The 15,975-nt window shown below is 41.9% G+C and overlaps 1 protein-coding gene across 11 annotated transcripts in view; it reads left to right on the plus strand.

Moving 5' to 3' along the window:
• Positions 1-15,975, plus strand: part of MATN4 (matrilin 4) — a 138,455-nt gene that overhangs the window by 104,667 nt on the left and 17,813 nt on the right. For 9 of the 11 annotated variants that reach the window (XM_069951488.1, XM_069951485.1, XM_069951489.1 and 6 more), the window contains one exon: positions 12,565-12,667. In XM_069951488.1, the coding sequence (XP_069807589.1) occupies positions 12,595-12,667 (73 nt within the window). In that variant the 5' untranslated portion in view covers positions 12,565-12,594. Of the gene's footprint in view, positions 1-11,155; positions 11,239-12,564; positions 12,668-15,975 lie in introns of those variants that run through there. The other 2 variants (XM_069951483.1, XM_069951494.1) reach the window with 1 other exon arrangement.

The following is a 15,975-nucleotide window of genomic DNA, read 5'->3' on the forward strand; positions in this document are numbered from 1 at the left end:
CTAAGTAGGCGGGGCTTCATGGTAATAGCGCCACTTAGCCCCCCACTCCTCCATGACATCATAGGCACATAGGCCCCGCCCCCATTACTATTGGAACAGGGTGGCCTAAAGGTTTAGCCCCCACCTGAGGGGGCGTGGCCTAGGGCCCAGCCGACCGAGGGGGCGTAGCCTATTTGCAGATGACATCACGGGGGTGGGGCCAACTGTGGCGCTGTTGCTGTGAAGCCCCGCCCACTTAGCACAATCTGCAGTTGATAAAAGATCACTTTTTACTGGAACAAGCACCATGACGTATGATAGAAAATAAGGTATGAAGACTGCTAAATTTACCCTTTACACCTGTGTAGAGAAGTCAGAATGCAAAAAGGGGGTGACAGTGTCACTTTAAGTAAATCAAATGGAGGTTGCTCAGGCAATGTCTTATTCATGTAGCTGCTGATTTATTGTATATTTGCACTTTTGCCCTAATCCAGTGTTTCTCTATTTGCTTGTCCCTTTTGCAATGTATAACATGAGTTATTGTATCAGCAAGTTGTGCTGTCTATCTATCCTAGATGTGTATATATATATATATATATATATATATATATATAAATATGTGCATTATCAAAATAAACCTAGTAATTACACAATGGACAGAGCATCCCTTTGTAAATCAGACCCCGGAAAAGACAAAAAGTGACATTCTATCTATTTGTTCAGGTGTTTCTTTCATGGACTGAATTATTTTCTCATATGGAGCAGAGGAGATTTAAGGAACAGTTGGATTTTATGGTCTGGGGTAAAAATAGCCGTCAGTGTGGCTGTGGTTAGAAAGGGCGATTGTTCGATAGGATTGGAATGTGGATTCTACCGAGCTATTTTCCTATGGTAGAGAAGATGCTTGAATGCAGGTATTCAGGAGATGTCTGTGCACCGCTAGGCCCGGCACAGAACGCCTTCTGTTACACGACCTCCCGCCATTCACCTTTGGAGAAGAATCTTGACCTGGGGTCTAATTGATTTAAATGTATACGTTCTCCTGCATAATAATCTTTGCCTCGAGGCATCTGTGAAATATTCAAGATGTTTGGTCTTTATTACTTTATCACTGGAGGTCAACAGCCAAGGTGACAGACTGCTGACATGGCACAAGTCACTCCCATAGGAAATACTGCCATACCAGACTTGTTGCATTTACTTCTATTATTCAAGCAAGGTTGTACCGTCCATTTAACAAAACCAGATGCAATAGCGTCACTATTTCTGTATCTATCACACAAAAAAATATTTCAGAAAGTGCCAGAGATTTGTAATTTACTTCTATTAAAAAATCTCAAGTCTTCCAGTACTTATCAGCTGCTATATGTCCTGCAGGAAGTGGTGTATTATCTCCAGCCTGACACAGTGCTCTCTGCTGCCACCTGTGTCCATGTCAGGAAATGTTCAGACCAGTGGAAAAATCCCCATAGAAAACCTTTCCTCCTTTCCAGACTAGAAAGAATACACAACTTCCTGCAGGACATACAGCAGCTGATAAGTACTGGAAAAATTGAGATTTTTTTTAAATAGAAGTAAATTACAAATCTCTGGCACCAGTTGATTTGAAACAATAAAAGGTTATAAAAGATTATCCTGCTGCCGAATCCCCCAGCAATTATCTGTAGATTATAGGGAAACCTAAGCAGCAAATGGTCGATTTACTCACAGCACCCCCGCAGGTAAAACAAAGTATTACATAATTCCCATATGAATAAACTGTGTATGTAATGCATGCATATGCTGGGTCTTTCGGAGCAAGAGACATGCATTGTAATTACTAGAGCTGAGCAAACCTACACAGTCGGGTTTGTCTGAACTCGAACATTCAGCATTTGATTACCGGTGGCTGCAGAAGTTGCATACAGCCCTAAGGCTGCTTAGAAAAGGCTGCTTAGAAAACCACAGGCCATAGGCTGTATCTATGTTTTCCAGGAATCCCTAGGGCCACCGGTAATCAAATGCCACATGCTCGGGTTTGGACTAACTCGAGTGTGCTCGAGGTTTGCTCATCTCTGCCTGTGTTATCAGAAAATAGAAACAGGCGGCACAATAGGGAGATAAAAGCGGTATGTAAGGAACACAATATCAGCTGACAGTCTGCTGTGAAAACGGACTCAACAAGTCATGCGAACTCAAAAAGCAATATATAGTCCAATGTAAACACATTCCAAGAAGGACAGACTGTTTCGCGCGTAACCGCGCTTTTTCGGACCTTCCTTGGTCCGTAAAAGCGCGGTTACGCGTGAAACAGTCTGTCTCCGCCCTGTTTTGTCTAGCATCTGCTTTGTCCATGTTTGCACTATGTCCAGTTTTTTATTGATTGATATGAAGAAATAAAGCCTATGAAGACTCCTTTGATGAGTGCAACTCATTCTTTTCCTCCTTCTTGAAATGTGTTGCCTGTGTTATAACAACCACCTGATCAGCAGCAACGAACAGCTGTTGGGCGCACTGCACTACACAGTGAAGGGGGCTGGGAGCCCTGTCTTATTTATTGTACAATGGTGGCACTAGGTATTGGACAAACCACTGCTGAGACTCGCTGTGATCAGGAGATGTAGCCTGGGAGACTGTGGCAGCTGTGTGATCCACTCCCTGGCTACATTTCCTGATTGGCTATATCCGACATTGTAAGTCTATGAGGCTGCATTGCCGGATTAGCTAGCAGCTGGGGAGTGGATTGTGTTGCTGCTATTCTCTCTCCTCGGCTATATCTCCTGATCACAGCTGGTCTCAGCAATGAGACCAGATGCAATCATTATTTTCTGACATGCCTGGTGACAATGTGATCAGACAAAATACACTGCAAAACATAAGTGTTTAAAACTGGGTTTCCTTAAAGGGGTTATCTAGCGCTACAAAAACATGGCCACTTTTCCCCTTCTCTTGTCTCCCGATTGGGTGGGGTTTCAAACTCAGTTCCATTGAAGTAAATGGAGCTTAATTGCAAACCACACCAGAACTGGAGACAAGAGAGGGGGAAAAGTGGTCATGTTTTTGTAGCGCTGGATAACCCCTTTAAACCAGATAACCCCTTTAAACATACAACATACAAATTGCCCCCTTTACTAAAGACCTCCCATACACGTGTCAGTTAAACCTGCTGATTCCGGCTAGACTGCCCAATCATCCAAGGTGTATATAGGGGACTCCTGAATTTCCACTGACTTCTAAGGGAGATAAGTTTCCACCAACGTTTAGGGGATCAGGAAAGATCGCATTCAGCCAATAGCTATGTTTCGTCTATGGCTAGCTTTACAGGGGTAGTTCACGGAAAAAAACTGGTGCCAGAAAGTGCCAAAAATTAATCATTTACTTCTATAAAAAAAATCTCATGTTTTCCAGTACTTATCAGCTGCTGTATATCCTGCAGGAAATAATGTATTCTTTCCAGTCTGACACAGCGCTCTCTGCTGCCTTCTCTGTCCATGTCAGGAACTGCCATGAGCAGTAGCAAATACCCATAGAATAGAAACCCACTCCTGTCTACAGACTGGAAAAAAGATGCCACTTCCTGCAGGACATACAGCAGCTGGAAGACTAGAATTTTTTTTATTAGAAGTAAATTACAAATCTTTCTGGCACCAGTTGATTTGAACAACCTTTTTTTTGTGAACTACCCCTTTAAATAAGCATTGCATGGACATCTTGATCCTATAGAAATCGAGGTTGCTCTGTTGCTTTCTGTATATTCTCATTTGTTCCTGACCACACACATCAACAGAGCAGAGCTTATTGCCTCTAGATATTGCTCAGTGCAGTAAACTCTTCCTAGCTACCGTCTTCCTTTAGAAGAATTGACCCTTTGTGTAGATAGCAGGAACAGACATTCCTTTTAAGTGTCATGTAACATTTTTCACCATTGTGCCGCACTAAATTAAACCACATACGACTCCAGACGTATTTGTCTTTGGGTTATTACACATTGAGATGCATTGGGTTTAGAGGGGTGCATTATACTAAAGGATGGCATTGTATACAGTAGACAGGAAGTCAGGGTTGTAGAGAAACGGACGGCTAGTGAGGTGTGACTTATATAGTGCGGTTCCTTCTCCATGAAACATAGCAAGAAAATACAAAGCAGCAATTTAGTACTGCAGAGCCCGTGGTGCCCGGACAGTTGCCTTATTCGTGGTGTTTAATGGCCTGTGATTATGCTGATTTTGTTAGTTGCTGAAAATAAGAGGAAAGAAGTAATATACAGTACTTCCAAACCCCAGAGGAAACCCACGCGAACATAGAGAGAACATGCAAACTCTTTGCAGATGTTGCCCTTGGTGGGATTTGAACCCAGGACCCCTGCAAGGCTACAGTGCTAACCACTGAGCAACCATACTGCCCAAGTCAATATTGTGCCAAGGAACTTACTTTACTCTACTTACTGTAACGCCAGGGGTCCGTTACTGCTAGCCACAACTACTGGGATACTTCCAATGCATGCCACAACTCAATGCTCCTTTTATCTGCCATGTATTGGTTTCTGCCTCTGCAGTTCCTGACTCTACCTGTAGGGTATGTGTGTGCTCTCTTATTGTCTCTTGTAGAAACCGTGTGTCCTCCTGAACCTGTCCCAAGCCAATTACCACAGGTCATTCCGCATTTAAGGCAGCCACACCCACTTGACCTTTGCCTAGGCAATATTCGGGTTTTCTGTGTCCATAGTGAACATGTATGATTTTCCTGATATACTGATCTATGTCTAACTCCACTTCTGCCTGACCTGTGTGTGCCCTACCATCTCCTATGCCTGACCTGAAACCTGTGTTGCATTTCCTCGAATCTCTTACCTGTACCGAGCTTTTCTACCTGACTGCCCACCATCCATGCCTGGACTTTTACCTTTCTTTGCTTGACTCCTTGATGCCTCCTCCCAGTGTCTTCTGATTTGCTGGGACAGCCACTACTGACAAAAGAGCCACTCTTGGAATGGTACCTGGTACCCAATCGCAGCCAAATCCCCTTGCACACTTCCATAATTCAGGGCCCACCAACTGCAGGCAATTGCAGACAGTATCAGACCAATTCTAGTCTATGGCCCAATGCCACATGACCATGGATTCCATGGTCTGTGCATTTATCCGAAACCTGGATGGCAATAAAATAAGGGCTTGCCACTATAGGGACTGTATTCACGGGTTTGGGCTCCATAGATTTTATTGACCTCACGTCAGTGTTTGCTGGCGGCCCAGAGATGACATTGTGTGGGACATCTGTGCATTTTGTGGACCATGGCTTTGTAGACCACACAACCATACAGATGTGCGCAGGAGACCTTAAGTCTATGGTCCACATCCTGGGGTAGGGTTAAAGAATGAAACCTACTATTTAGATTCCTGGGCATGACCCAAAGCTAAACTAGTTGGGTGGCACAGCAGGTCTACACCCGTTGCTTGTTGCGGTTACGCTATGTAGAGTCAACATGCTCAAATAATTGCTCTTCTTACTTAAAGTCTCACGATTAACGCTTGTGGGCCCAAATCTGTACTAATGTCCATCACCCAGTCCTCATGCGCCTATATTAGTGGAAAAACTAAATAATTATGACTCTCGAATAAAAAAAAAGTGAAGTCAAAAGAAACAAAAGAAGGCAAGTCCAAACGAGGTTAATTCTTTCATCTAGGAAAGAACAAAGAGAGCTTTTCACCACCTGATATTAATGCAGGTTCCATGTGAACAGGTGTCTGTCCACACTTAAGCATCGGGTCATTTGTAGCAATGTTGCTGTGAGTTGTCTCTTCTATAGCCCTCACGTAATGAACACATTCAAAGGCTTTGGACTCAATTCATACTCTCCACATGGCATTTATTTATTAAAGCTAAAACTGACATAAGAAAGCGTCTATTAGCCTCTAGAACTGTGCGTTACATCTATAAGACTCTGATTTGTAGCAAATAAACATGATGGATAATGTTTGGTCTTGGCAGGAGTCAGTGCAGCATGTAAAATATTACCCCAGCATCAAGAATAGTACAAGACTAATGGGCAAGGTGTCAAGAAGAGCTATATGGTGAAGGTTAAAAGGCAAGAAGCTGTTCTGCAATGACTTCCCCAACAGTCAGCAGATCTAATTCTCTCTCACATAGCCCATCCTAAAATAGTTACGGAGTTTAACAACATAATATTTCCAAGAGCAATTCCTAAAAATATGATTGGAACCTAAAATGTCTGCTTCTGTTTTACTCAATTTGTTAATTTATCACTTTGTGTTAAAATCAGTCAAAATACTTTCGGCCAGTGGGACCTGCGAGATTGTCCATTCAGGACAACCTAGATCCATATACTTTATTGAGGTATAGGGATGTCATGAGAAGATCCACAGAACATCAGATCAGAACATAGAGCCCCCTGCCTTGATGAAGACTGGAGGATTCCATGAGACCATTTATTACATGTTTGCCTATTGATTTCAATAGATGCTGTAGAATATTGTTGTTATGTGCTGTCAAGTCATTGTCAACGTATAGGGAACAGTTGAAGAGCTTCTCTGTAATATGCTCTGTCTGGGGCCAAATGACCATTGATAGCTTCATATCAAGCCAGACTGTGGCAGGCAGGTCTTCCTTTCTTACAATTTCCCTCTGTGTTTCCCAGCATGACGTCTTTCCATAACTATCTCTTTCTTCTCGTAACATGTCCAAGGTCTATGCTTGGTCATCTGAGACACCAAAGACATCTTTAGTTTGATCTCTTCTATCACTGAATGGTTTGTTCTTTAGGAGTCTAAGGTATCTCCAGTAGCCTTCTCCAGCACCAAAGTTCAAACCATCTATCTTAATTTTGTCCTGTTTCTGCACTGACCAACTTTTACACCTATAACTGGTCACTGGGAAGCAACACTATGATTTTGTCCAAGTCCTTCACGGCTAATATTCTTTTAGCAATGTATCAGTGTTTTTCTAGAATGATCCCACTGATCAAAGGATGCAGTAGCTGGTTCCAGTGTCTAGTTCTTCTCTTTTTTAATGGTAGAGTGGTTGATGTTACGAGTAATTTAAATCTTGGTCTCCTTAAAAATAAACTGTAAACCCATCTTGAGACCGTGGGGCTTTACTAATGTGTTCCCATCAGAAAATTGTCAAGTTTTTGTCCATGTTCCTTGTTGGTGTAGTGTTCCTACATATTAATTTACTAAAGGTGTGCCACAAATTTTTTCCAAAAACCTGACAAACCCATTATTTTTGTCCAAAAACCCGCCAACTTGGCGTGCCGTGGATGTGTCATGGGGTTTGTCCTTTAAAACCCGCCACAACCAACAGATTTAATAAGCGAACCAACAATTTTTTTACAGCTTTTTCCATTCTTAAAAACAACCACTTCCAGAGATGTGGGATGGTCAGGTTTTAGTTTTGTCCACGCGAAAAACCAGACACAACCGACAGCATAACAGCTTAATATTGACGAATTGTTAGTAAATCAGCCCCTGTGTTTCTTAATCATGGTCAGCAAATGTTCTAGATCACTCGTACTTTGTGCCAGCAGCCAGAACCCTTGTGATCCAATCCAAGTAAGTTAGGTGCATTGGGTAAACAAGCCCTTTCATTTCGCAATAATCTTCCACCAATGAGATAAGCAATTGGCACTTTTCTCGGGAAGGGGGAATATACAGATAGAGTTATAGACAGTTGAAGAAATGCTATTTCAGAAATTAGATCGCTTTTGAGTGGACTGCCAAAAGATGGAACTGATGAAGATAAAGTCAACTTCAGTGGGTTCAACAAAACGCCTTTCACTGATTGCCAAGGACACATGAGAACCTTGTCCTTAGGTGACTCTATGAACAGTGTTGTTATACTTTGCACACAACTTACATTGAGGAGTAGTTACATGTATTGTACCCCAATAATGAAAGCACCAAACTATAAGTGCTCATACACGTGGCCACATTATGGCTTCACACAAACATCAAGTAAACTGTACCTAAATGAATAATTAAAGTGAATCTGTCAGATTCCCTTGAAGACTTTAACCATTTAGGAAATTATTTAAATGAGGCCAAGGTATAAAACCATTTGGAAAAAAAAAACTTATTAACTTTTTCTGCTTCCATCTAATAGGTTTCATCAATGTTTTGAACAAATAGCAATGTAATAATAGCAAATTATAATGTGATATAAGCAAAGTCAGGGTCAGAATGGTCTAAGGGCTAATTCACACGTCCGTTGTCCTGTCTGCAGTTGCGGGCACGCAATTGCGGACAGAACATGAAACCAATGTTATCCTATGGCCCCATTCACACGTCCGTACGTGTGTACGGGGCCACGGATCTCTGGGGTAATGATGTGTGAATGTAGTGCTCCGTGAAGCTTGGAGCACTACGGATACACATACGGTAGTGCGGTCCGCGGCCACGGACTGCACTACGGGTGTGTGAATGTGGCCTAAGGCCCGCAATTGTGGACAGAACAACGGACGTGTGAATTAGCCCTAAGTATCATCCTTTTGGTCCAGGTTCTTAGACAACTATAGGGACCAAAGGTCCAGTGTAAGGTAACCTAATTTGGAGTAGACTTTGGAACCATCACTTTGCACTAGGGTCTGTTTATAAAGAGTTTATTCAGAAGTAACCTGTTAGTCCTTATCAATGATAGGTCCTGCATGCACAATGAAATCTAAGTTTATAAATCAAGTAGAAGTGGGCATTACAGATACTTTATATAGGTGGAGTGTGGTCTTCTGGTGGGTCCAGGGAACCTGATGTAGAAGGAAGCCTAGGTTCTTATAGACATTAGTAAAAAGTCAGCCAAACCTAATGATTTTTGTGGGACCGGACAACTATCTAAAGGTCCTCATACACTATTTTAGGCCAAGCCCACAGCATGTATGGGTCCATTCTGGATAATTCTGGATAATTTCAATGGTGATAGGGGTCGGCCGTGATGGAAAATCACAGCCAACCCATTTGTTCAGAAAGAGACACGAGCACTCTTGGTGCAGCTTATCCCTTCCCATAGAGAACACAGGAGTGCTCAGCCATTCCACAATTCCTGTGTATGGAGAAGACTGAAAACAGACGGGATATATAACTGATGGCTAAACTTAGACAATGGTCTAAATATTTTTCATGCACATAAACTTAAAAGGAAATAATGCGTTGTCTCATGTTATACAGTATAAGACAAAAAAATTGAAGAAAAAAAAAACAAAATAGAGAGAATTGTGTAGTTGTTTATTCTTCCATAGCTTGTGGTTTTATTGTTGTTTTTCAAGAGGAAATCTGACACACACCATTACTATTATATTGTTTTGGTATACTATACTCACGATAATATCCTCTGTGATCCCATAAAAAAGACTATATTGGGTCATTCAATTCACCTTATATAAACTAAGCGAGCTGGAAATGTGTTCTTTATTTCCTTTTGAGGGTCTTTCATGACTTTTTTGCAGTGTTTAGTCTCCGAAGCAAGTTAACCTTACCACAGATCTTTCTGATGTGTCAGATTACCAAGAACCATGTTGTGCAACAGTGAATTGTCTTTCTAAAAGAGCCTTGTATTTGCTTCCCTGCATTAAAAACACAGGAAATAAAGTGATATTATCTACTTAGTCCTTTATAAATGCTGCCTCTTGTTCTATAATAAAATGGCGTAACTAGGAATTTTGGAGGGGGAAAATAAATAAATAAATATATATATATATATATATATATATATATATATATATATATATATATATATATATGTAGTTGAAGTTGAGCAGAACACGAGCATTATGGTGTCTGAAGAAGTTGGAACCATCCAACCAAGAAGTTAGAAGGTCTATGGAATCATCACAGCCATGCACACAATGACTTGGAAGAGAAACATCCTGGAGGGTGCTTCTCTCTGCTCATTCTAGCGATTGAATGGGGTCTGAACACTCAGACCCTGACCGATCAAATTTTTGACATGTCAAAATGACCCTTTAAAGCAGATGTACCATCAATTAAATTGCTTTAAGTTATTTAGATGCATAGACTAGTGCTGACACGGGGATGCCGTTGCCACTGTCCTTTTTTTGAACTGGGGCCTGTTTCCCATGCACAGTGACGATCTATTCCTGGGCATGACCTGAAACATGGCCTGAAGCACTGGAGGTGGGCCCGCCGGCTACCAGTTTGATGAAACCCCTCCCCTTTAGTTCTGATGGAGCCACGTCACAGAGGGGAAGGTAGATCATCACATTGGGGGCCTGCAGGCTAACCTCCAGTGCTTCAGGCTGGACTAGTGCCCGGGAATAGATTGTCGCCATGCGTGGGAACCAGGCCACAGTTCAAAAAAAGGACTGTGGCACCAGCTTCCCCGTGCTGGTGCCAGTCTATTCATGTAAAAAACTTCAAGCAATGTACCTCATGGTACATTCGCTTTAAGGGATACATACTTAGGCCACAATAAATGCCATACACTGATATAACTACTTTCCAGTTAAACAGGTCATCCCTCTCCTCCCCCCCTAAATCTCACCCGTTCTGGCTCCCAGATACAGTTCCATTTCTAGGACTCCAGTTACATGCATTTACGCAATAACCGTAATGGTTGACTGAACGGTCAACTTCTCATATTAAGGCATATATATAACTTTAATTTTCCTATCTATATAACTTTATTGGTGGTGAATATGCAGACTATTATATATGCTGAATATATACTAGGGGGAAAACCAGGCGTCATTCTCACTGTGAAATATGTCTCGGTACACTGAAGCGTCTGTGTAGGTAAATTTACCGTGTGTATATCAGTAAGACCTATACTCCCTGACACCTGGCCAGTCAAAATGCAAAGCTGACTTTGCAAAGAGATCTTATCCAAAAACTGGACCAAAGTCAAAACTCTATTCAATGTGCTCGACCTTATTAATAGAAGATGGAATCATATATACTGTATTGCGTAATCTTGGGAATGATTAAAATGAAAAGCAGGCGCTTATTTTACTGTATGAATAGACTAATATATATATATATATATATATATATATATACTGTATATATGTGTGTGTACTGTATATATATATATATATATACCATCATTAAAACACATAGGGGGAGATTTATCAAACATGGTGTACAGTGAAACTGGCTCAGTTGCCCCTAGCAACCAATCAGATTCCACCTTTCATTCCTCATAGACTTTGGAAAATGGAAGGTGGAATCTTATTGGTTGCTAGGGGCAACTGAGCCAGTTTCACTTTACACCATGTTTAATAAATCTCGCCCATGGACTTCTACTAACACCATCTTGGTATACAATAGAATGGTCCTTTATCAATAGGTGGATCACATGGAATTCCACCAATAAGCTGAGATCTATAGAGGAGCATGGCAACAAATATCATATTGTCCTATAACAATTAATACTACACGGTGCCCACTGATATCAATAGGCTGTCCATGTAATATGTGCCAAGTCCTCCAATGTGGGAGATGCCCTTGTTGATCACTCTTTTCTCTACCTTATAGATATGGGTTTCGAATGCGGAACCCCCCCCCCCCCCCTTTCTCCTAAGTGGGGTATTTGACAATGGATTACAAAAACTTGGGACCATAAGAAACCATGGAGTCCATTAAGGATTAGTCTACTATAGTTATTTATCTTTATTATTTATCACAGGATATGTTTCTCAGGTAGTGCAGTATGTAATAGGGTTCTGATGAAAAATACATATGTCCTATAATTGTCCCATAGAATTATGGTAGCATTTAGATATCCGGACAGCTCCAGATACTCATCTGAAAACTTTCTGGATTTCCAGATGGGCTCCTAGCCAGAACCCAGCAAGTGCCGCTAGGTGCAGACGCTGGCCCTTTAACTCTATGTGCTCCTAATATGGAGTACATACACTTAAATGTGGTGCTGTGTTTGACAGGGCATGGAGCCATTGGCTTTCTGCCCTGTCAACCACTCTTCTGGCCCGAGGCAGCATTATGCCTTCAGCCACAAGAGGTCACTGGCCGCTATCTCCCTCGTCAACGTGAGCAACATCACTTGTGTGCTTGCAGAGAGAAGGAGAAGCCATGTAGCAGGTGACCATTTTTACAGTCAGAAAATACCCGTGGTTTTCCTGACCGTTAAAATGGCCACGGAGGTGTGCAAGAGGTCTCAAAGAGTAGCAGCTCAGTTCTATGGTTTTTTACATATAGGAAATCACAGCGGAGGACACTGACCTGAACACATTTACCAAGCTAACTTAGTGTGTGGTGTAACAGGAGTTATGATGGCCATACACCCTTTAACAGCCATTAGTCAAACTTTGTTTGGCCTACAACTATCTCTCCTGATCCCTGCATACACCTTAAGGTTTGAAAGGGCCAAGTGTTTATATGTTCTCTACAGGTAGGGGGCGATAAGCTGCTGCCTGACAGCTCTGGCGATGGCTTATCTCTGCGAAAACAATAGGATCGGGCAGTTAAAATACAACATGCCCAACCCTTCTCTCCCCCAACATCACCTATCGGGGAAGAGTCAGGAGGTCTCTAAATCATTTCCATACCATATTTCACACTTGTTGCTTGTTAGGTTTGTTTCTATACTATTGCTAATAGTTCTCTGTCTTGTTGTTTCGTGCAGCAAATCTTAATCATATCTCCAAACTGCAAGATGAAGCTGCTGTATTTATCAACACTACTTTTCGTCCTTTGGACACAACTCGAAGCAAGACCAAAGACTGATGGTAAGACGGTTTCTGGAAGGGGTTGGAAATGTTTATAGGGACAGGGAAAATTACCAAGTCACCTACGTCAGTGATCATTCTGCTGGGTCCCTGTTGCCAGTTGTATCTACAGAAGAGTCTACTCAATAGCCAAGGGTTTTCCAAAGACAAAATACATAAATCTTTTGCATGGGTCAGCCATCCACTTTCAGAAAGTTATTTGAATGAAACACACTTTTTTGCCATAGGATTCCTAGATTTCTCCCCGGATTCTCTGATGGTACATCTACTAGTATTTAGCCACATATCTCCTACCTTATCCATTATGTTCAATACTATACTGATGCCACTACTAGCCCTACACAGCCACACATCTCCTGCCTTGTCCATCCTGTTCCTTCCTGTACTATACTACTCCTACCCTACGCAGCCACACATCTCCTGCCTTGTCCACCCTATTCCATCCTATATTATACTACTACTACCCTATGCAGCCACACATCTCCTGCCTTGTCCACCCTATTCCATCCTATATTATACTACTACTACCCTATGCAGCCGTACATCTCCTGCCTTGTCCACCCTGTTCCATCCTATATTATACTACTACTACCCTACGCATCCGCTAATCTCCTCACTTATCTATCCTGTTCCATCCTATATTATACTACTACTTCCCTACGCAGCCGCACATCTCCTGCCTTGTCTATCCTGTTCCATCCTATATTATACTACTACTACCCTACACAGCCATACATCTCCTGCCTTGTCTATCCTGTTCCTTCCTATACTATACTACTACTACCCTACGCAGCCGCACATCTCCTGCCTTGTCCCCCTGTTCCATCCTATATTATACTACTACTAACCTACGCAGCCGAACATCTCCTGCCTTGTCCACCCTGTTCCATCCTATATTATACTACTACTACCCTACACAGCCGTACATCTCCTCACTTGTCTATCCTGTTCCTTCCTATACTATACTATACTACTACTACCCTACGCAGCCGCACATCTCCTGCCTTGTCCACCCTGTTCCATCCTATATTATACTACTACTACCCTTTGCAGCCGCACATCTCCTCACTTGTCTATCCTGTTCCATCCTATATTATACTACTACTACCCTACGCAGCCGTACATCTCCTCACTTGTCTATCCTGTTCCTTCCTATACTATACTACTACTACCCTACGCATCCGCACATCTCCTGCCTTGTCCCCCTGTTCCATCCTATATTATACTACTACTAACCTAAGCAGCCGTACATCTCCTTACTTGTCTATCCTGTTCCATACTGTACTACTACTACTTCCTACTAAACCCTTCCCCTGTACAGGAAAGCTCTAGGAGACCTCAGAGTGTCATGCACAGCCTCTCAGGACAGTCAGAGCACTTTGGATTCCAGCTGAATGTATTTTGACTTGAGGTGAGCAGAGTTTTAAAAGTTCAATTGTGAGCTGAAAAAAAGTTTGGGTTTGTCTGAACCAAACCTTAAACACATCACACTAAACAGCTAAACGATTGCAGGTGTTTAGCTGTTTTTCTGCTGTTTAGCAAGTTCTATCATCAATACTTACCTGTCCTTACTTCCTGGCTGAGACGGGAGTGACAGTCCGCTCAGCCAATCACTGAGTGATACTGTGCCATGGCCAGTGGTCAGCTAATGGGCTGTTGTTCTTGTCTTGGGACTGAAAGCCTGCTTTGTCAATCACAGGCCATAGTGCTTTCCTGTTTCGGTCAGTGATTGGACTGATTTAGGAAAGCACCATGGCCTGTGACTGATGGAGCAGGCTTTCAGTCCCAAGACAAGAACAACAGCCCGCTCAGCCGATCACTGGCCATGACACAGTCTCATTCAGTGATTGGCTGAGCGGGCTGTCACTCCCATCTCAGCCAGGAAGTAAGGGCAGGTAAGTATTGATAATTAAACTTGCAGTGGGGGCACCGAAGACCCCTAGGAGGACACCGGGGGAGCACAGTAAGGTAAGCATAGTCTCTTTTTTTTTCTATGTGTATTAAAATATGCAGCCTCCATCTTTACGGACTTGTTACAATCTTTGCAAAAAGTTTTTGTAACAACCCGAATCTCTTTTAAACAAACTAAACCTGATGGCTGATTTTAATGAATTTGGGGAGTTTAGCTCAACTTTAGTTATGAAGTTATTCACAGCAAAATATTTATCGGACAAATAGTAGAAAATCAGCATTACTGAAAGTTGTCATACGTATGCAGGGCAAGAAAAAAACTCAGCAAAACAATGCATGATCCATATTACATAGAAGTGACTGGAAGCTATTTCTTTCTGTAACTTGACCATTTAGTAGCTGTGGTTGTGTTTCCTTCTACAATATAACTCATCTATTATAAAATAAAGAGGTCATTATATGGCAGTAAGTGAATTCCTGCTGATCCAGCATAGGAGGTGGTCTCAGTAGAGCAGAGGAGCCTACAGGCAGCTGACAGATCCATCAAGCTTCAGGAGATGTCATTCACCGTACTGTGTGAGACACTGCGGGGAAAGGGCTGTAGCTTGAAACGGCATATTTATAGAGAAGGCTTTTGTCTGGCATACCCATACTTGAGCTGAGAGCAAACATTGGATCGGGCCAAGTTTATGTCAATAAAACACATTTTACTTCCTTCCCCGATGTGGTTACATTTTGAAGTCTGAACTAAGCTGAGTTACCCAGAACTGTTCCTCGGGGTGGAAAAAAGAATGTGTATATTGTGAAAAAGTGGGACTTCTTCGATCAATAGCCCATTGAAGTACAACTGCCAACAGTACATTATAGGAGTATTGTACAGAATAGAGGATTATCTAGATAGTTAATAGATATGTAGGTTATATTCTGGATGATTTATTTAAAATGTATTTAATGATTAACTATGACTCGTTACATGTTGATAGAAATCCCTGATCATTCTGTGGTAAGGAGTTCATTGGGTGGTGTCTTTCAATGGACTGGACTCTTTAGCATGGAAACATCAGGGATTTTAATCAATAAATTATCAATAAGTTATGTTGTATCTTGTCCTATAAGATATATATATCAACTCGCTTAGCTCCTTCTGCTCTATAATATGATGTTGAGTTAGTTAAGTTAGTAGTTTCAGGGTGATAGGTTCCCTTTAAATAAAAAGTTGCACCATTGGTAGCTACCGGGACATAGTAATAAGTGCCCCACCTTATCAGTATGTCAGGGAAGCTTCATAACTATTTACATTAATGCTTCTGAACATAGGAGAGCTCTCCCCCTTACTCTGCACCAGTGGGCTATGATCTAACCAAGGAGGTAGATTAGTAGTCTGGTATAAATTAGGA

The sequence above is a fragment of the Dendropsophus ebraccatus genome, chromosome 14, assembly GCF_027789765.1.
Source record: "Dendropsophus ebraccatus isolate aDenEbr1 chromosome 14, aDenEbr1.pat, whole genome shotgun sequence".
Lineage (NCBI taxonomy): Eukaryota > Metazoa > Chordata > Amphibia > Anura > Hylidae > Dendropsophus > Dendropsophus ebraccatus.